At 43.7% G+C, this 21,521-nt stretch overlaps 1 protein-coding gene and 1 long non-coding RNA gene across 8 annotated transcripts in view; one reads left to right on the forward strand and one right to left on the reverse strand.

Moving 5' to 3' along the window:
- Window positions 1-7: 7 nt before the first annotated feature.
- LOC134161349 (uncharacterized) lies at window positions 8-10,663 on the reverse strand. 3 transcript variants are annotated; one of them, XR_009963944.1, is made up of 4 exons: window positions 10,541-10,663; window positions 7,205-7,409; window positions 6,759-6,807; window positions 8-1,362 (listed from the first exon to the last, which is right to left on the reverse strand). It is a non-coding gene; the product is annotated as an uncharacterized LOC134161349 (long non-coding RNA). The 3 variants fall into 3 exon arrangements; XR_009963943.1 differs by lacking the exon at window positions 8-1,362 and adding an exon at window positions 3,208-5,101; XR_009963945.1 differs by lacking the exon at window positions 8-1,362 and adding an exon at window positions 3,208-5,147.
- The window catches only part of LOC134161340 (alpha-2-macroglobulin-like), a 41,393-nt gene continuing 30,398 nt past the window's right edge, over window positions 10,527-21,521 (forward strand). For all 5 annotated transcript variants that reach the window (XM_062614040.1, XM_062614041.1, XM_062614042.1 and 2 more), the window contains exons 1-5: window positions 10,527-10,644; window positions 16,351-16,534; window positions 17,383-17,539; window positions 18,329-18,381; window positions 19,084-19,104. In XM_062614040.1, the coding sequence (XP_062470024.1) occupies window positions 10,559-10,644; window positions 16,351-16,534; window positions 17,383-17,539; window positions 18,329-18,381; window positions 19,084-19,104 (501 nt within the window). In that variant the 5' untranslated portion in view covers window positions 10,527-10,558. The remainder of the gene's footprint in view (window positions 10,645-16,350; window positions 16,535-17,382; window positions 17,540-18,328; window positions 18,382-19,083; window positions 19,105-21,521) is intronic.

The raw sequence follows: 21,521 nt of genomic DNA on the forward strand, positions 1-21,521 counted from the left end.
AGCACCTGGTCCCACACCCTTGATCTGCCCCTGACTGGCTCTCCAGTCCATGAGACTGGCCAGAGTTTGTCCAAAAAGAGGTGATGAACCTGGATCATGATGCCTTGCCCCAGCCACCAGCAACAAGCTTCCCTCTTTTCCTGCACCTCTTGTCATCACCCACTTCATTACACTTGGAATCATGGTGGTTTCGCCAAACACAAATGCTCTTTGGTTGCAGCATGCCAGAGTTGGTGGGTGGGTGGGTGGGTAGGAGGAGCATGATCCAGGCAATACCAGAGCCGTCTCAGAGGGGACAAAGGGACAGGGAGGCATGGCTAGAGATGAGGGAGCAGAGCAGCATCAGGAGGGCTCAAGAGAGAAGTATGGATGCAGCTCCTCTTACACAGGAGCAACAACCTGGCCAGCAGCCTTGCCCACCCCTCCCATGGCTGCAGCTGCGCTGCTCACAGGCAGAGGGGTCCAGCCCCATGCTGGCTTATCTGCAGTGTACTGGGGCCATCCATCACACAGGACTGGGGAGAAAAGGACTAAGCTGTCATGGGGCTGAGGGGGAAGGACCAGCCATGCAAGAGCATGAACAAGAATTGAAGCAAAGATGCAAACTGTTCAAATGCTGAGGAATAGTATGTTTTTTGAAGGCATCCATTTCACCAGGTAACTTACTAAAATTGTGTGTGGACTTGAGTTTTTCATTTTTACCAGTGAAAATCATGTCAACACAGAATATCCCTCTTCCCACATAATTTTTTTTTTTTTTGCAAAAGGTACTAAATAATTTGAGTCAGTGTTTCTGAGTTGCTGAGGCCTGGCTCATGAACAAACAAAATGTCTGAGTCTCCACAGGCAGCAGGGTACCCAAATACTCACAGCATCCATTAGCCATGTGTGAATTTCAGAATTGCACAGGGCTGGCCATGCAGGATATGCATGATATTGCTGTTACAAAAAGCCATTTCATTAAGTTACACAGATGAGGAATTTGTGGGGCATGAAACTGTTTTGGGTAGAATGCAGATTTCCCTGCTAAGTTCCAAAATTGAAACTTCACTGGCAGCAGAAGGAAAGCCAGAAAGGCTGTGAATTTTGCTTTCCTGACACACCCCAAACTGGAGCAACCATCTGGATTTGAATGAGCATCAGACTGGACTACAGCAAGAGAAATCAGTAGTTACAGCAGCAAGGCTGAAAAGGAAAGCAGGCTGAGTGGATGCGGGTACAGGATGTTCATCTTTCTGAGGGATTTGAGGCCAATCAATCAAGGCTTCAGCATCTCACGTGGAACTCATAAAAGTCCCCCTAAGGTCTGGCCAAATGTTATTCTGTTCAGCCAAACATCATTTTCTGGGAATAAACAAGGTCCTGAAAAAAAAAGCAAGCTGCATTTTTATCATTCTTTTGGAATTTTCTTTTCCTCTTAGGCCAAACCTGAACTATTAAAACATCAAGTGCATATTTCCCACTGCAGACTCTTCCTCTGCAGGCTGAAAATGTAATGTTTATTATGTGATTTCATCCTGCAACTCAAAAGATACTTGCTGCTTGCAGGCAGATCTAATGAACATCCCATGCTTATGTTCTTCCTCCAGATTTTTACATGTAGATCATGTTCTCCCTGGCTCCTACTCCCACAAATAACAGCAATATTCCTTAAACCGCATTCCAATACCTCCCAGATTTCTGGAACCTGTGTGTCTCATTTCAGTTATAGGTTTTTTTGCGCCTGAAACTGAGACAAGTGTATTTATTGTTGACTGAGCAAGATGGGGACACCCACTAGACTGAATGTCATTTCTTCCTCTGTAATCTGATAATCGTGAGGGGTCAATTCAATCCTGGAGGCTCAGGGAGTGTTCTAGGTCTTAGATGGTCAAAACTACTTCAGTTTTGGCAAGACATTCAGGTTAAGCAAATTCTTTTTCCCCAAGTGATAAATGCTCCATTCCTGGCAGTGTTCAAGGCCAGGCTGGACAGAGCCTTGGGCAACATGGTCTAGTGTGAGCTGTCCCTGCCCATAGCAGGGGGATTGTAACAGGATGATCTTGAGGTCCCTTTCAACCATTCTATGATTCTGTGATTCTATGAAGTGTGAAAAAATCAGGCTCACTGGTCCAAGAGATGCCCTGAGCTCCTATATACTGGTTTACTGTGCTTGGTATTGCATATCTCAGTTTAAAAAAGCTACCTGAGAACAGAGACAGATACAAGTACCCACTGAAATGGTTGTGCAGGTCCTTGGACTAAGTTAATAATACTGTGAGAAATGGGAAATTCAAAACTTTGCTATGGTTGTCTGCCAGTGCCCTTGCAGCAGCTCTGCAGCTTCTGTACGTTGCTCTATTAAAAGCTATCCTGAAATGCAGCTTCTTGTGAATAAAAAAGACATACCAGAGTATAATCACATGAGAATGTCTTGGACTAAATTGCTCTGTCAAGCTTACTTCTCTTTGTGTTAAAGCCTTCTTTGTAGAGTTTAGTTGTGGAATGGAAATTGCTTTGCTGCTCATGTGGAGTTTACACTGAAGGATTTGCTAAGGGCTGATGCCATGGCCTAGTTAAGAAGAAGAGGACTCACAATTGTTATGGAATTACAATGTTCCACACTCATTCTGGAAACTGAGTATAAGCTTTTTTTACTGTAGATGTTGTCTCATCCACAATGTGGGCAGCAGGATGCAAAATTTAGAGAAAGGTGAACTGCAGTGTAGCAGCATTCTCTTGCTCAGGTTCCTCAGTTGCCTAGCTAGCATTCTCATTAGACGAAGGAGTCCTTGGTCCAGGAAATTTGGTTGCTTCATCTTTAGACTCAAATCCTCTTCTATCCCTGCAGTGTCACAGGTAATAGTGTCAAGCTGTTAAACAATGACCCAGCAACAGCTCAGCTCTATGACTTCTTTTATTTTCCAGATCTTGTTACCTACTTGATGTTCAGGTCTTCTCCTCACCACCTTCCCTCTGTCAAATATGAAGTCTGAGTGATGACCAACCAATTCACCCATCAGAGAAGACCTGCAATGTGCCAGAAATGTGCCAATTTCTTCAATCAAGAAATGGTGAGGTGTTAAAATGCCTGAGGAAACAGCTCAGCCTAGCTTTCTGATCTTTCTTTGATGAGTTCATTTGCCACCTACTTGGAGGACAATTAGGGAGGACCATGTCTGCAGCCAAATGACCCCCAACATCTGATTCATCAGACGGGTAACACAGAAACATGGTCACATCTATGGCACCACTGGCTGAGAAATTCATAACATCGGCTAAAGGCTTCTTGAGCAACATCACTCATGTACTTTTTAATTTGTTATTCATAGTAACAATGAAAAATGTCCCCAAAAATGTTTCAAGTGGAGAAACAAAGTTGTGTCAGCTAGTCCAGTAGCTCAACGGCAAGAGAATGGCAAGCTCAACTACCTGAAGGGTCGCCTATTGAGGGTCAAGAAAAACCTAAATGCAAAGCATTAAGTTGAATACAGGGAAACTTCTTGGTTTTCATGTTTCTGATCCTCTTGCAAGTGCAGCACACTGATCTCCTGACGCCTTTTGATCCTGCCCTGGAGTCCTCCACTCCCCTGCCACACCAGTGCTCCTGCTGGGCAAACTAGGACCTCCTTTAAGAACGTGGTTTCAGCAGGGCTCCTGGACCTCAGGCTGTCACACTGTGCGGATAACCTAACAAGTGGGAGACTTAAAATGTCTTATCTGTGAGTGACAGCAGGCAAAATATGAGAGAGGCAGGCAGAGGTGGAGGGAGTAAAGAAATCACCATGCTGCGTATTGACAGGGCTCTGTGTGCATGCTATGAAAGTGCTAACCTTGCGCATTTCTTTCTTTGGCTCAGTACCCACGAGGAGGTGAAGGCTGGGTTATTACCAGAGGCAATTGCATAATCATGCCACTTATTTTCTGCTTCACTAGAAGTGACCAGCTCTAGGCCCCACTGATTCCACTCTCTGTCTCTCCTGTCAAGGCAACGTACGTCCGCACTCAGTGAGCCGGGGTCTGTGCCATGATAAAGCTCATCTGGGAAGTCCTGTGCACTGAGTGTGGGATGCACAGCTGGATCTCTCCTCACTGCTTAAGCAAGGTCTTGTCCTGTTCCCTTCCAATCACTTATGTCCAGAGCAGGGTGTCCCAAAACAGGAGGGAAGTGCAGTGGTATAATGCAGCCAGAGCAGGCTCTGTAGCAGGACACTGTGTACAAAGGGATCCTGATAAATGGCATGACCTCCATCTGCATCGCAGCATTACGACTCATACCCCTTTCCCTGACCTGAAAAGCCAAACATGACCAGCTCTGCCCTGCCTATCAAGGTGCAACCAAAAAAAACAGAGGTGCAAGGAAGGATTAAACATGACAGTATCTGATTTCCTTTCCTTGTACTCCATTAGGACTTCTTGTCTTGCTTTCCTGTAGCATCCTTCATTTCAAAAACCCAGACAAACACTATCAGCTGAATCCCAGCTCCCCTCTGCATGGGGGAAAGATCCGTATCTTTGAGCATCAAATGACGTTTGGCTTAGCTGTGACACAGAGAGGGGCCTGGACTTATCCGATGTTACCCAGCAAGGCAGTAACTGAGCTAAGTGTAAAGCCCTTCCCTCCTGCTTCAGATGAGCCAGCAGGTTCTGTGCCCAAGGCCCCAGCAGTGCCAGGCCAGCTCTCCTCCCAGCATGGCTGGAGGAGCGAGCCTCCTTGCACAGCCACCACAGCAAGCTGGTGTCGCAAGTACAGCGTGGTCCATCCAGCAGATGACATGGACACAGACTTCTGCTGCCTTCTTCTAGAAGAGCCATTTGGGGGGGCAGTGATTTGGGGTTTCACTTTTCTGTAGCTAAAATGAGCATCAAATCTAGATGAAAACAATCTTTGAAACACCCATGCCACATGAGTACTGTCTTTTTCTCTACTGGTGCTCTCACTCATGGCCTCGTGCCATGAAGCTTGGATAGTCTCTGGGGATAGCTATACCATGGCAACTCTGTGCACCTCTTCTGTTGCTTCATCACCCTCTGAGGGAAGCACTTTTTCCTTCTGTCTGCTTGGCATTTCTCTGTATGCCACTGTGCACCTCCGAAGAGCCTGGCTCCAACTTCATTCCACCTGCCTTGAACATCAAGAGTAGAAGTACCTTCATGAAATGCCTGTACTAATGTGAGGGGAGAGGGAGTCCAGGCAACAAAAACACAGCTAAAGCTAAATACAAAGTCTATATGCATTACAAAATGCGTTTTTATATGGTAAAGTTGTATCTGAAGAGTCGTATGACTCAAAAGGAGTATAGTTAATTGTGTCAAACGCTGCTTTCAGATACATTTGTAAATGTTTTGGCTTTTTCTCTCTCCTTTGTCAACAATCTGAGTAATACAAATGTATAAATTAAAATAGGTTTCCATTTTTATTACATCAGGAATTATCCTAATTTCTCTGTAATATCCAATATCCAAAATATCTGTGAACATACAAACAGCCAGTTTATTTTGTATGTATTTTAAAATTATTAGGTAACATTCACCCATTCCTTTTAGCAGATTTAACAGTAGGATTTCAACAAATGATCATCCTCTGTGTGTACCATTCATTTTAAGTTTCAGACAGACACACTGCAGATTTATCATGCTGGAAGCTTAACAGCCTTGGTTGCAGCATGTTTTGCAACATACAGCATATGTTTAAGGCAAGACAAAGTTTATATGTTTATATGATGTTTATATGATTAAGTTTAAGAACTTAAGAACCTTAAACTTAAACTTTACAAACTTTATATGATGTCTGTTACAATATAGCTGGGAAAGCTGAATATACTCTACTTTGTATAGGGCTTACCCTACAAATGGGCTAGCCTTACATCAAATATAGCTATAGGACTATTTATAAATCCCAGGCACCAATTTAGCTTGCAATTTAATCTCTGAAGAGCATTAAAATAAGAGCAGTTCATTGATGCCTTTGCCATGCCTCAATTTACACATTTGTTCACATGACACCCCAGGAATATGTTATATTTGGCAGCTCAGCTCTCTGTGACTGGGAAAGACAGTTAATCTGCCACCAGGCCCTTTATCTCTGGTTAAGATCTTCAATAGGCTACTAAAGTGGATCATCTGTATTTACTCTGATATTTTTAGTTTAATTTGAAGTTTACATTTTGTACATATCTACATTCTTTCCTGTTAGGGTGGTGAGGCACTGGAATGGGTTGCTCAGGGATCTTGTGAATGCTCCATCCCTGGCAATGTTCAAGACCAGGTTGGACGAGGCCTTGGGTGATATGGTTTAGTGTGAGGTGTCCCTGCCCATGGCAGGGGGGTTGGAACTAGATGATCTTAAGGTCCTTTCCAACCCTAACGATTCTATGATTCTATGATTTTTATTTATTATTTTTTTCAGCCTTTAGCTGAGCACCTAACATGTTAACCGGAGTTGTAAATCTAAGTTTTACAGTGATTGTTTTCTCACCAGTCTCCATGCACAGCTGATGTAGGTACTGAAAAGAGATGTTCTTTTTGCTACATCAGCTCGTATCTACTAGGGGTTCTTGTGTGGAAGTGCAGGGACCACCTTAGGCACAATATCACTGTTACAAAGAACTGCTTCCTCAGCTTTTTTCTTTTAACACATGATTCTTATTGAAAGTCAAAGGTTGAAGTTAAGTTTATTGTTTTGGTTTGGTTTTAAGAGCTGAACATTGTGTTACAGTCCTTGAAAAGGCAGAACAGGGACACAGTAAATTACAGGTGTCTTTCTTGAGATTATTTACCTTTGGTGACAATGGTTCCAAAATTGCTTAAGATTGTAGACAAGGATTCCTGTAGATGAAAGTGTTGAGATAGTATTAAGGGTATTGCAACCACCACAGATACCTTTTCTTCCTGCAGTTGCAGAGGCTGGTGAGCCACTGTTACTGATCAATTGGTTGTCATCTACAAACCTAAACTGTAGAAACTGAAAGGAAGTCAGAGGAAAATTGACCAGATTTGGGTAAGGTAATTAATATTGCACACTGAATATCTTTATTTTCATGGGGAAATACGTTTTCTATAGCGGTCCTAAACTTGGAGATATAGGACACTTGACATTTTTCTATCACTTTTGCTAGGCAATGCAGAGAAGACTGTAAGGCTTATAGGAAATTTCAGAATAAGGTTTGGTGTGACTGGAACTTATCAATATTTATGGTGGTCTGTATTAACTTATTAATTGCACTTCTTGTGCCCGTCAGTGCAGCTCAAAATAGTAAATTTTAAAGTGCTGGTGGAAAGGAACCTGTGAAGGAAATACTGCGGAGAATTAAATGCTCCAGAAAATAATAAAATAAAATAGTCATAATGATACAGCCAAAGTAGAAGTGCTTCCATGGCATCCGTTTCTTATTGATCTGGTGTCTTGCTCCATTTCAACATGATAGTACCTGGAAAGGAAATCCAGTGCATCAGCACATACAACTTACCAATCAGTGTAACCTTTCTGAGATTTATCTACAAGTAAGGTAATTTCCCAAGTGTTCCTTGGAACAAAATAAAGTTTTAGAATAATTTCATAGTTTCATAGTTTCAATTTAGAATTGGAAATAAAGAAGTTTCAAATATCTTCTGTGAAACAGCTGAAAGATATGCTGCCTTTAAAAGTGAGAGTAAACGTGTGTAACCATTCACTTTCAAGGAGGATGAACCAAAATTAATTGCTGTCATTTACTATAGAAATCCACTATGCTTGGAGGGTTATAAGAAATTTGATATAGGCATTTTGGCTATATCAACCATTTATTGTGATGTGGCCTAATTTGAATTCTTTATGATTAACAGTTAGGTACAATGTTTCACTTAGGTTTTGTAGCAGCTTAATATGATTAAGCTCAAAGGACTAGTCCTTGAAGATAGTAGATAAACACAAACTGCCTGTTAATCTGTCAGGTACCCACTGACCTCAGACACATATGAAGTATTGTCATAAGAGGAAATCTCTTTCCTGTGGTTAAAATCATGACTCTCAATTCACCGAGGCCATCAACATGTATGGCAAAGATGTTGCATGCCCTTTTCAGCACTGCTACCTTTTATTAGACCAGCTAGTCTTGTTGGAAGAAGTAGCCAGTTTTTCAGACATACAATTTCTCCTTCAGGTCTGAAAAAGCACCCAGAAGCTTTCAAATTAAGCACAAGCTCAGACCACTTGTTCTGAGCTTTGGGAGAGAGGAACCACCTGAAGCACTAGCTGACTGCCTGAACTAAAGGGCAGTTAGTGCTTGCGGAGCAAAGTGGGCATGAGGGAGTCAGAGAGCTAAGTGGTTCCTGGGGGACGGAGAAGAAGGTATTTTACACCCCATGGACAGTAAATGGCTTAGGGGAAGGAAGCAGATGATAGTGAATAGGATCTTCACAGAATCACTGGTTTTGGTGACCCTGTAGATCTATTATTTCAGTTTTCCATGCTCATCCTTAAACTGTATTTTGCATGTGTCCATTCGGATTACTTTTTGGTTTCAGTTTACAGCAGCCTGAATGACAACAGGCAACTTGGGATGAGTTGTGTTCCAGCAATGCCCAGGGCACCATTGCTTTGAAAACTGCTATTTTCCACAAGTTATTTATGGGAGAAGTCGAAGATGGGAGTGAGAGGACAGACGATAGGAGGCACTTCTGGAGAAAGCTCTGTTTATTACTTCATAGTTACACAACCACTTTTTTATCAGTATTTCCATCTCTAACTGATAATCTTCTTAATCTTTTGGTTTGTGTGAGTACGTGTTCTCTCCTTCCCCATATGACATTGATATAACACTTCCCCCAGCTGACACTGCCTGCTTCCCGACTGCTTTCGTAACTTCTGTGGTTTATAAATGATGTTAAATTTTATTCCACAAGAGGCTGTGCCTGATTTTCTAACACCAGCCTGAAAATCCCTTTCATACCCAGACATCTCTCCTGGGCCTCTGCACTGCTCTTCCCTGTGTTTTTTCCGGCTACTACATCAGAGTCAAGGCACACTGTATAGCTAACATTCAGCCTTAACATTCACTCTTTTTCAAAGCTTACTCCTCAGACAAAGAGCATATAGGGCTGCTTGTGCTGTTGTGATCTAATAAGCTCCCTTGCACAGAACAGAGAACCTCTGCTGTTAATGTGGCTTCACAGGGACGGTTTGTGTCGAATCTTTTTTGTCTTCACAAGGGTCATGAATCTCTATAGTGTTACTGAGTCATTCCACTGCACAGTCACTGGAGGGCATGCTGACAGCCATGCAGCTGCAGTTCTGCAGGTTTTTGGGGGCTGCTGCAAAGCAGCCTTCTGGTTAGGGCTCGCAGGGAGTAGTCATAGTTTGGAGTGAGTATTTCTGCTCAATGACATGTTGGAATTTAGCAAGTTTCTTTTCTTATCAGATTGAACTTCTGGGTAAGATGCTACAAGCAGGGGTTTGCAGAAGACCCAAGTCAAGTGAGCAGCACTGTTTGCGAGTGACTTCTGTTACAAGCAAGACTCACAGCAGCACAGATCTGAATCTGGCCAAAGGAAGGAGGAGCCACCTGGAACACCTGAGACATCTGCACTCCTGGTAACACCAGATAACAGAAGATGATCACCATGCTGGGGAAGCAAGGATGTCTTCCAGCAACATGGTGTAATGTTTGTGCATATTCACAGTGGAAGCAGAACTTACTTCCATATCTAGACTAGCACCCCACCCCATTTTGGGTTATATTCCTGACAGATTGCCTAACCCATAGCAACTTTATTAGCAACTCTGTCAGCAAACTACTGCAGTATTCTGTTAACATAACATGGGCAGTGTTTCTCTGTGTGTGCTTCATTTTGTTCTGAAAATACTTATAAATCTGGCTTGGGGCTTCAAAAGATCACAGTACCCCATGTTAGAGTGTTGTGATTGGATGATCTGCCCAAAGGGAGTATTACCTTATGTTGAACATGGTTAATTTCAAAGAATCATAGAATAGTCTGGGTTGGAAAGGACCTTAAGATCATCCAGTTCCAACCCCCTGCCATAGGAAGGAGTACCCCTTCCACTAGACCAGCTTGCTCCAAGCCCCATCTAACCTGGCCTTGAACACTGCCAGGGATGGGGCAGCCACAGCTTCTCTGAGTAATCTGCGCCAGTGCCTCACCACCCTCACAGGGAAGAACTTCTGCCTAATACCTAATCTAAAGCTACCCTAAGAGAAGGCAGATTGTGTATTATGCTGCCTTGAGATGAACAAAGCTTTCCCCAACACTGTGGATTTTGGTGGGTTAAAGGAAGCAGGGTTTGAATCGTTCAAAGATTTCTCATGTAAGCAGTATCCAATAAATACCCTTCCCCCACTTGGAAAGTCTCTGGGCAAATACTGTCTCTCTGTTCCAGCTCCTCCTTGTTGCTGCCTCTCCCCACTTCCGGATGGGCCCTGGCCCCCAGCCCTTATCTCCTCCAGCCCCTGGGCTGTTTGCAGAAAGCGGTTATAAAAAGGCTGACGGAGCAGAGAGTGGAGCAGAATTACAAGGTGCAGGAAAACTGCAGCACCGGACCAGACAGTGTATCTACTTGACTCACCACAACCTGCTCTGCACCATGGGGAAGAATGGGCTGCTCAGCAAACCAAACATCTTCCTCCTTCTCCTCTTCTTTCCTGGAAACAGCTCTCCTACCACAGAACCGTAAGCAACACATGTGCAAGGGGTGGGGGGGTGGTCTTAGCGCAGCTTTTTCCTTCAATTTTCTTCCTTTCTGCCAAACAGCGGTGCCAGTTTCTTCCATTGATGCCTGGCATCCCACTACCAGCCAAGCCCTGAGCTTCCTGAACAGGGAGCTCTGCCAGTGCTCCCCACTCCCACACTGCAAACCCCTGCTTGTTCAGCCCTGGGACATGTACACCTATCCCCTTCCAGTGCTCACACTCCTGCCCTGTAGCTGCCTGCTAGTCCAGCTCTGGCTCCTCACAGCATCTTTGCCTGAGTATATCCTTGCCTACAAACCTTTAGATCCTTAGGTTTTTGTGGACATGATGCTAGAATCCCTGCAGTATCCTTATTTCAATCCCTGGGCTGTTTCTCTCTGTTCTCTTGCTGCTTTCAAGCCAGTTTGCTCCCCTTTCTCCTGCTTCTTTCAAGCCACTTTGTTTTCCTTGGCAGCATCAGATGTACTTGTTCCCAAAAGAGGATGTGTGACCTAGATTCTCCTCTTTCAGCATGGAGCCTGGCACTGGCACCCTCCCCTGGGTCATCCACCCCAGGGCTCAGCAGATCAGCAGCATGGCTGCAGCGCCTGCTCTACTGAGGAGAGGGGAAGCCCAGGGAGGCACAAGCTGGCTGGAGTCTGGCCTCCCCATTCAGCCTCCCCTACCACAGAGGGTTGCTCTGAAGCCTGTAGTCTGGACAGGAGCAGCCTCTCTCCTCAGACCCTGGCTGCTGTCACATATTGTGCCTCCTGCTGCGTTGTGCTGGCAGAAGTGCAGCTCTCACCACCACCATTGCAGCTCTTGTAATGCTTGCTACAGGGCACTTCAGTAGTGCTAGCAGCTGTAGCAGGAAGGGCAGCACTACCGCTGCTGCTTGCTGTGTGGTCAGAGGTGATGTAGTGACCAACTCAGACTGAAGGACCTTTCACTCACACTGTACCATTAGCCCCTCAGTCATCTGCCCTGTCTGGGTGCTTCTGGGACAGATCAGCCAGCAAAGTCTGCTTTGAGGTCAGGCAGAGGTCTCTGGTGTCCCTACAGTGATCTGATGCAATTAATTAATGATTAATTATTTTATTCATACCTGCCCAAGATCAGAGGGAAAGGGAATGAATTTGCTCAGACCTCTCCTCCTATGAGCAACATGCTGCTCTTTGTCCCTGACCTGAGCCCCATTCTGGGAGGGGAGAAGGAAAAAAGGCAAAAGGAAGAGGTGAGGAAGAGAGGGGTGTAGCTGGGATCCACAGAATGAAGACAGGAGCCTCACAGGGAGGCAGCGGAGTCCAAGCAGTCAATTTCTAGGTAGTATGAGGGTAGTGGTTCTAAGTGCCACAGGGTAGGTCAGATGTCGAATACAGTACAGAAGGGGAGCCAGCCATGAGCTGAGACAAAATGAGGCTTCCAACTGAGATTTGCTTACTGTGCTCTGCACAAGTAGGAGTTTTCTTCAAGTAGCAACAGTTGCTGCTATTTCTGTCTCAGATGCGTCTGGCTGCACAGGAGATAGTTACGACTCAGACTACGTATTAGAAAACCTATTCTCCAAGTTAGGGCAGCACTGGAACAGGTGACACAAGAAAAATGGTGGAAATTCTATCTCCTGAGCCCTTTGCAATGGTCCTGTTTGGGAGAGAAGTTGGGCTTGAGACATCCAGAGGTGTCTTGCAAGCAAAAAAATCTATAAGATACTACAGCAAGATGACTTTTTTTTCTTGCTCCTGGTCTGTGCTGGAAGGATTCAACAGGAGGTATTGTTCCTCTGTTCTGGTACGTGGCTGTGCATGCAAGCCATTTTACTATGCAGTAGACATTCCTGGGAATACACTGCATATGGTCGGAAAGGCAGGGTCATGATGGCACTTGAATTGGCATGTATAGTTTTGGATTGGTGGAGATGATGAAATTCAGTGCCTTCTTTGGCTGGGCATTTGTTTTAGGAGGTTGCTGAGTCAATACACAGACATTAGTGCATCTTCAACTAGAGTATTACCTTCTCTATGTAGACAATCTCATCATTTTTGCCTCAGCCACTTTCTCTGGGTCACCTACTGTTTCTTGATGCTTGCTTCTGACAGAGTCACTGCCTCTGTTGTCAGAACAGTCGGCTGTATGCAGGGAGCTGCCGAAGTCTCTTTTGGCAGCTCAGATGCTTTTTTGTCCTGGAATGTCTATACATGGGCTTTGTGACCCAAGTTATTTAAAGCTCTCACAGAACTTTAATTCATGTAACTCTTTTCACCAACACATCCCAAAACAGCTAAAGGGAAGTCTATAAACAGCATGGTTTATATCCTTGTTTTCAAAGGCAGGAAAGCTGGTGTAGGGGGAAGGTCTGTGCATTGGCCAAAATTTCAGCAGAACAGTGAACAGGAAGAGGAATGAGGCCAAACTCCCCACAAACTAGGTCACACTGTCCCTTCAGCGGATGGGACGTTACAGTCAAGTTGCCAGTGCCACTGAGAGAGGGTAGGGGAAGTCAGATTCGGGGAAGCAGGCACGGGGTGAAGCTGTGGTGAAAAGGCTGTGGAGGAAGAGGAGCACTAAAGCAGATAGTCACAAGCTCTAAGTCACTCCTGGGGTGGCTGAAGCTCCCTCCTTTCACTGCTTCTGCAACAGCATGACCAGAGTTGCCATCTGGCTTCTCACCACACTTTATCCTGTTGCTTGGTGGTGAGGGAAACAGAGGTACCGCCTGGGTCCCATTGCCTCCACAATAGCTTTAGGACTTCCCAAAAGCCCAGATCTCAGGCAGTAATTTAGCTCTGGATGGGCATAGCTATGTTTCCCCAGGGCTGGCACCATCTGGCACTAGCTTTCTCCATGGAAAAGTATGAGCAGTCCACATCACAGGTTTTGCCCTGTGCATACAGTGATTAATACACACTGCAGAGTGAACTTCCATGAGAACCTTCTGCTCTGGATATTTTACGTGTTCACAGGGAAAAAGGAATACTAGGCCCATAAAAATGGTCCATCAGACCAGAGGACTACATTGGCTCTGTATCCTGTCTGTATTGGTGGTCAGTTGTAGGTACTGAGGGACCTTGCTGAGGAGCAAGGCAAGTACTGTGGAAATAAGTTTCCCATCTGCTGAAGACTTAAGGAGTTCCTATCAAAAGTTCCGGGTTTTACTGTGGCAGAGATTACACCTCTGCTGCTATGTTTTCTAGCCAATTCTGGGCAATTAATTTACCCAGGACATTCTTAATAACCTTCATATCAGGAGTAGCTGATCTTCTTGCCCTTAAGAGCCTCATACCAAATTTTATGTAGCCGGTTCTATAGGGCAGGTAACATATGCCTTCCTTACTGGCAAGTGGGAATTAACAGCTTCTTTTGATGGCCTGAACTTGGCTGGGCATGCAGGTAAGGCTCTAATTATCCAACTGGGTAACATCCAGTTGGCAACTGCTGGATGCTTTTCATCCTCACAAAGGGAAGGACAGTCTGCTGCTGTCTATTACCTGATACAGCCTAGGCATACTGCCCTTCTTGGACTCAGGAGCTCAAGAGCCATGGACTGTCCACACCAGAATCGTGTATTTGGATTTTACAGCAACTGGTAGCTTGAAGTTTCTCAGTTTAAATTTGTACATTAGCAAAAATGTTTCTGCTCCCTTCTGTAAGACATCTGTTTAGTATTTTCACGTGGTGGTGTTTACTACACATGTTGTCATGGGTGATTAACAAACCATATTTTCTTTTGTGCACATCATGCCTTTATGTCTTTCTGATGTGACTTTTTCCAAGCTGAAGTATTAATCTATGCAGTGCCTTCTTTTATGAAAAACATTCCAGATTTCATATTATCACAGCCATCTTTTGCTGAATATTTTCTTCTAAATCCATTTTTTAAACGCATGACATATGTGAGATGTGGAAGTACCTTACAATTATACAATGGCAAAACAGTGCATTCTGGTTTGTCCTCTTTTCCTTTCTGAATGCTTCCCTACAGTCCATTTGTTACCTATAACTAACTGAGAATTTTGCAAGAGTGATATACAGTACTCATGTCTAAGTGGTAATAGCCCACTTACTGATACAGCGTATACACGATACTATATACACTGCTGGGCTAAATTTTTTCATAGAAAAAAAATCATAGAATCATAGAATGGTTTGGGTTGGAAAGGACCTTAAAATCATTCAATCCCAACCCACCAGCCATGGGCAGGGACGCCTCACACTAGACCATGTTGCCCGAGGCTCTGTCCAACTTGGCCTTGAACACTGCCAGGGATGGAGCATTTACCACTTCTTTGGGCAACCTGTGCCAGTGCCTCACCACTCTAACAGGAAAGAACTTCTTCCTTATATATAACCTGAACTCACCTGTTTCAGTTTAAACCCATTACCGCTTGTCCTATTGCTCCAGCACCTGATGAAGAATCCCTCCCCAGCATCCCTATAGGCCCCCTTCAGATACTGGAAGGCTGCTATGAGGTCTCCACGCAGCCTTCTCTTCTCCAGGCTGAACAGCCCCAACTTCCTCAGCCTGTCTTCATATGGGAGGTGCTCCAGTCCCCTGATCATCCTCGTGGCCTCCTCTGGAATTGTTCCAACAGTTCCATGTCCTTTTTATGTTGAGGACACAGTGCTGCAAGTGGGGTCTCATGAGAGCAGAGTAGAGGGACAGGATCACCTCCTTTGACCTGCTGGTCACACTTTTTCTTCCTCTATAGAATATTATCTATTGATTATATTCCCACAGTGAAGTTTATTTGCCATTTTTGCTGCACAGGCCCACCATATGACAAAACTTTTCACAAATCTGTAGGTCAGTTTCCACAAATACAGAAGTTGTCCAGTTCCCCTGGACAATTATGAGAAAATTGTATTTCCCACATCATTTAGAAGTCTACTGAAAAACAGGGGTCCCAGCAGAGCCTCCAGAAATTTTCACTGGTTTTGTTTCTGATCTTTTAACCTTTGATAAAAGTTAAATGTTGTTCTGCTCTTTTTAACACTTTGTTTCTGATCTTTTAACCAATTAGTTGAAGACAGAATTAATACTTTGATTTATTAGTAAAAACTAGTAACATTATCCAGTTTATTGTATACCAGCTTGGTTTAAGGGTCTTTTGTGAGGGGCCTTTGTTGAAAGCTCTTTGAAGATGCAAGTACACTTGTGTTACAATAAACCACTGCTCTCTGAAATCCTTTGTGTGCTCATCTTAATAAGGTCCCAGACTGCAAGCACACACATTTTTGCTCAGCGTGAAAAGGATTTGGAAACCTGGATAGGCAAAGACAGGAGCAACCAGACAAGTGGGTGGTTTTTCTCAACCCTAAACCTGCTGAATTTTCAGCCTCTTTTAGCTAATGCTTTTGAGTCTCAATAGGAGATTGTGGGATATACAAAAATAATGAACAGCCTGGAACCTTTCACACCATCCTTACTCCCTGCTGTGAAGCTGAACAAAACATGCTTTGTAAAGGGCTCTCTATTAGCATAGAAATTATTCCTTCCACTGCAAGCATTTTCCTGCTTTAAAGCTAATTAGTTAGGCAGTTTAATATGTATAAACCCAAAATAAAATGAATGCTTATGTGTACATGCACTGCAATTCATAGGTAATGGATTAAGCATGCTGGTTTGCTAAATTCTTTTCACTTAATACTGTTTCCTTAAAACTGTTTCACATTTCTGATCCTCTTGATTCTTGTTTCCCTCTCTTCCTAGGCAGTACATGGTGCTACTGCCCTTTCTGATACACACGGATGCTCCTGAGAAAGTCTGTGTTCAGCTGACCCACCTGAATGAGTCTGTGACACTGAGTGCCACACTTGAGTATCAAGGGGAAAACAGGAGCTTGATTGATGACGTGGTGTCAGAGAAGGATGTATTCACCTGCATCCCTTTCTCTGTGAGTATCTCATCCTTGTGGAATGATCCCTTGCGTGGCATAGTGTATCTAAACAGTCCTGAAATGAGAAACAAGACATACTGCAATCAGAAACTTCTAATATAAGCCAAACAAAAAAAATGAATTTGACTTGGAAAATTAACTATGGTAGTCTTATGAGGAATATTTATCCACCATTATCAGATGCTGTGTCCCACATGATATTTCTGCACATTCAGGGCTTAGAGAATTTTTTGGGGCTCCTTCATCCTAGAATCTCAACAGACAGAACATACCCCATATTTGTTTGATCTGTGTAAACCTCAGAGGAAAAATAGTGAAGGGTAATAAGAACCATAGAAGCTGGGGAATGGTTAAAGATAGTGAGGTCCATGAGGTCATTTGTCTTCTTCTGGAGCTTATTCATGATTTTTTCCTGCAGGCGGCTGGTTGGTGAGTAATACAACCAACTGGCCCATTGCCTAAATAATGAATCTGGGTTGATTTCCGTTTTGATAAATTGTAAGATGCAACAAGATCAGATTCAATATTTCTCTAAGGAAAGTATATAAATGAAGGAAGGGAAAAGGTTTCTAGTACTGGAAGCAGAGGAAGAAGCAGCATGGAGAAAACTCAAGGAAATGGAGATCTACCATTGCAAAAAATCCTGAAAGGAAAATTATTTTCTTGAGACAGAGGAGACAGGCTCTCCAAGTTCATATCAGGAAATCATGTTTTTCTCTTTCTTCTAGCACTGAGCCTTTGGTGTCTGTTTAGACAACTTCCATACCTAGCTAATACACTGTCTTTCAAAGGATCAGTGAAATGGAGCGAATCGGTAAAGCAGTTATCCTCTTCATTTTCCTTAGCTTCCAAAATCCAATAGCCCATCAGTCACGTTTGTCACCGTAACAGTGAAGGGCACAACACTGCAGTTCAAGAGCCGCAAGTCGGTGCTGGTCAAGAATTCTGAGAGCTTGGTCTTCGTCCAGACAGACAAACCTATCTACAAGCCTGGACAGACAGGTATGGGGAATTGGGTTGGTGCTGACTCTGATGGCAGAAAATCTTACAGTCTTCATTTCCTAGAGGCCCCATACTTTTATTATAGTTTTCAGACTTCCTGGGGGGAGTTAAAGCACTCAGTAAATCTTATTTCTGTCAGCTTAGATCTAGGGCATGTGGGACTTTTGCCATTCCTATTCTGTATATAAGGAAGAAGTTCTTTACTGTGAGGGTAGTGAGGCACTGGCACAAGCTGCCCAAAGAAGTGGTAAATGCTCCATCCCTGGCAGTGTTCTAGGCAAGGCTGGACAGAGCCTTGGGTGACGTGGTTTGGTGTGAGGCGTCCCTGCCTATGACAGAGGGGTTGGAGCTAGATGATCTTAAGGTCCTTTCTAACCCTAACTCTTCTATGATTCGATGATTCTATGATCCTCCACTCTCCAGGCACAGCATCTCAGCCAGATCTAGGAACAGTCTCTGATTTATTCTACACTACTAAGAGGCACAAATCTGGGATGACTTGAAAGCATAGTCTCCCTTGGCTGCACCTGAATCAGCAAATCAGGACAGGCCCTCACAAGTGACAATTCAGGTCAGCCAAGATGTGATTATCCTTCTAAATTTATCTGCCTCTCACCATCTGTAAGAGAAGGAGCCTGAAGTAATTGCTTCTATTACTTGGACATCTCGGTTCAGCCCCTGTTGATCTATGGAATGAATCTGAGCTATAAATCATTGAAAAAGTGAGATTTCCTGGTAATCACTACAAATCTAACAGTAGAATTTCCTTCTTTTCTGTTGCACCCTTAGTTCTATTTCGGATCGTCTCTCTGGACAAAGATTTCCACCCGCTGAATGAGAAGGTAGAGCCATAATTCCTCACTGTTAGCCAGGATGTTTAATTCCCAATTAACACTATCATCATCCAGAACCAATGAAGACAGCCTCTAAAGCATATGATCCTTTCTTGATCACACCATCCTTGAACCATTCCATATCATATCCTGGATACACTCCACCTGTCTCTTGACTGAGAAACATATGCCATTTTTCAAAGGAATATAGGTTTTTAAAACCAGATTTGCAAAGGAATGTATATGGCTAAGCATGTAGGCAGGGATCTCCTTACGAAAATAAATAGGTGGGACAAGTTTCCATTGAAAGTGACAAATGCGCAGCAATTTCTGCCAGTGGATGCACCCACATGCTTAGAGGCAAAGAAAGCAGTATGACAAAAACTGGTTTAAAAGAAGTGGTCAGGGGTGTAAATCCACCTTTTAGCATATTTGGTAATCAGTTCCTCATGCAGACAAGTTCTTTGAAAATTCTAACTTCATCTCATTTTCATACTGTGGTGAGACAAAAAGTTGGGGCTCTAAAATATTAAAGAAGAGATTCCCTTAACCATCACGAACTAATGAAAGAGAACAAATACGGAAAAGGAAGGACACAATGGACATTTTGGAAGGTTGTTCTACTGCCCCTAGGTCTGAATCTGGAAATGTCTTCCATCCATGTATGACTAATGTTTCTAACACTGATTTTATTTTGTTCTTTCCCCACAGTTTCCATTTGTCTATGTTCAGGTGAGTGAGTAACTACATGTCTATTATTCCAGCAGAATACACAGGCACAGAGGTAGTAGTTTCCAGCAGTAGCATTTTCAGGCTGAGGTGCAAAGCAAAAGACATGGGCACATGATCTTTTTCATTGTGCAATGGCAGGCTGAGTAGTCGGGTATCAAAGTAAGTTCCACCAATGGTTCTTTGACTGGGGAATGTGCTGTAGGAACAAAACAGTTAATCAGTGCAAGCTATGCTGTGGACAGAATTACACTTGCATACAGGTTGTACCAGAATTGCTTACTCCTCTTCCCAAACAGAACTAAGATTTTGTGTCTGCCAGCTGTGGCTGTTTAACACAGAACTGTGTTAAACAAATGAGCAAAAATAAGGGAACAAAATTCTGTAAGTGTAGGTTGGTTCCCTGTCTTCCCAAGCATCACGTTTTTGTCTGGTTTGTTTGGGAGTTTTTAACTGTTGAACTTCAGTGACAGATAAAAGTTAACAGGGAGGATGTTTCTGTGGGACACACACAGGCTATGCTCCTCTTTTCTATCCTATGCTCCTCCTATCAGAGTGCTGTCACTCTTCCTCTTAGCAAACTTCCACAACAGAGCTGCAGATCTGATGGGCCACCGATGGTCTGTGACTATTTTGAGAAAGAAGAGAGCAATGTGGTGTGGGATACAAGGCGGAGGAGAGCATCAGAACTACCTTCTGCTGAGGCTCTCTCATGTGGTTGCCAGACAGGTCCGTTCCCTTTCAGTGAGGTGATACTTGACTGAGTAGAGGGATTTTATGAAAGGAGCAAGAAGAAATAAATATACACTCCTCCAGAAATCCCACATGCCTTTGCTTAAGAAGCTGAATAATTTCATAATTCTTTTTTTGTCTCAGTACCGCAAAAGGCTACAATTTTAAATCATTAGGAAGGCCACCTTGTGTTTTCAGCTCCAGCCTGTAATGCATGGTGTTTGTCCATGCTGCTTAAGCTGGTTCATGAAGGACGTTTCCTCCATCCTCACCATCATCTCTCCCTTAGTGCTCCTTCTCAGACCAACACTACCCTTTGGCTTTTACAGATGTCTGCAAGGCAGTCTTGTAGAGTGGGAAACTCATCTGGCAGCACACGCACCATATTTCTCTAGGGTATTTTTCCTTCAGCCAGATCAGATCTGCCAGTGCAGTTTACCACATTCTTGCAAGAAATTTGGACTGCCCAAAGGAAAGGGTGGCAGGAGTGAAGAAAGGTGAGAGCTTAAAGTCAGCAGTGCTAAGGAAAGGAAAGTTCATCAGTCCATACCCTTAATGTCACTAATTGATTGTAGTCAGCCACAAAGGTAGAAGTCAGTGTGAGCCTATTATTTCTGAGCTATTACCTTGACCCATTGCTTCTGTCATTAAAAAAGAAAATCACAAAAACCTTTCTGAGGAAAACCAAACAAACTTTCAGGCCTTCCCTACAAATACATCACAGAAATGGCAACAAGTTCACAAGCCCAGCTGTAAATATTTTCTTGAATTCCTCTTCCAAGGAAGTCAGTGCTGTCCCTCACAGTAAGCATTGAGCTTTTCAGCAGGGTTGAAATGTGATGATAAAGAGAATTTTGTCAGGTCAGCAGAGTGGGATGCATTTTACTGACTGTGCACCTCCTGGGTTACTTCTTAGGAAGAAGGCTGCCTCTTCTACCCCCTGACAAGTGACCTCCAATGAGGGGATGTCATTCACAACCCTTTTCCTCTAAGCCCTAAGATAAAATCTCAGTGCAGTAAATGCACACAGTCACATACCTTGAGTCACATATCTATCTAGAGTAAATAGAATCTTGGTGACAGCCAAGATACAATGCAAAGAGCAGGCAGAGAATGAAAGACTGTAAACATTAACAATTCCTGCTAAGGAGCCAGGAAAAGGTTCATCAAACTTTGCAGCACCACTGTGCTGGTGCAGTAACTTCTACAAGAAATTTGGAGCTGAGCTGATGAATTTGGAGCATAGCCAAATTAGCAGAGCTCATCATGGTTCATGGTGAGCAATATTCAGCTGTAGTAGTGATAAGACTTCAGCTCCAGCATTAGGAGCAGGGAGAAACAAGAAGGTAGAGCCCATATGTGGGATATATTTTCCTCTCTTCCTGTCCCCACTCCATCCCAAGCTTTGGACTCCTCCGTATTTCTCAGTCCCATGAATAGATCAGGTGGCTCATTCAGCAGATTATGCACTGGTTCTCAGCCAGTCTCTGTTCCTGGCATGGAAAAAAAAAAAAAGGAGCAGGCTGTATAGCAAGTGAAGGAGACTGAAACTTCCCTCTTTTCTCCCTATGCTCCATTTATTCCCTATGCTGTGCATCTCTCATCTTTTTACCTTGCCTTGCCAGCCCTTTCCCAGCTTCCTGGCTTCATCCTTCATAAGCATGCAGGTATAGCTGAGGGGTAGACAA

The sequence above is a fragment of the Pezoporus occidentalis genome, unplaced genomic scaffold (genome assembly GCF_034315485.1).
Source record: "Pezoporus occidentalis ecotype Australia unplaced genomic scaffold, CSIRO_AGI_Poc_V1 ctg172, whole genome shotgun sequence".
NCBI lineage: Eukaryota > Metazoa > Chordata > Aves > Psittaciformes > Psittacidae > Pezoporus > Pezoporus occidentalis.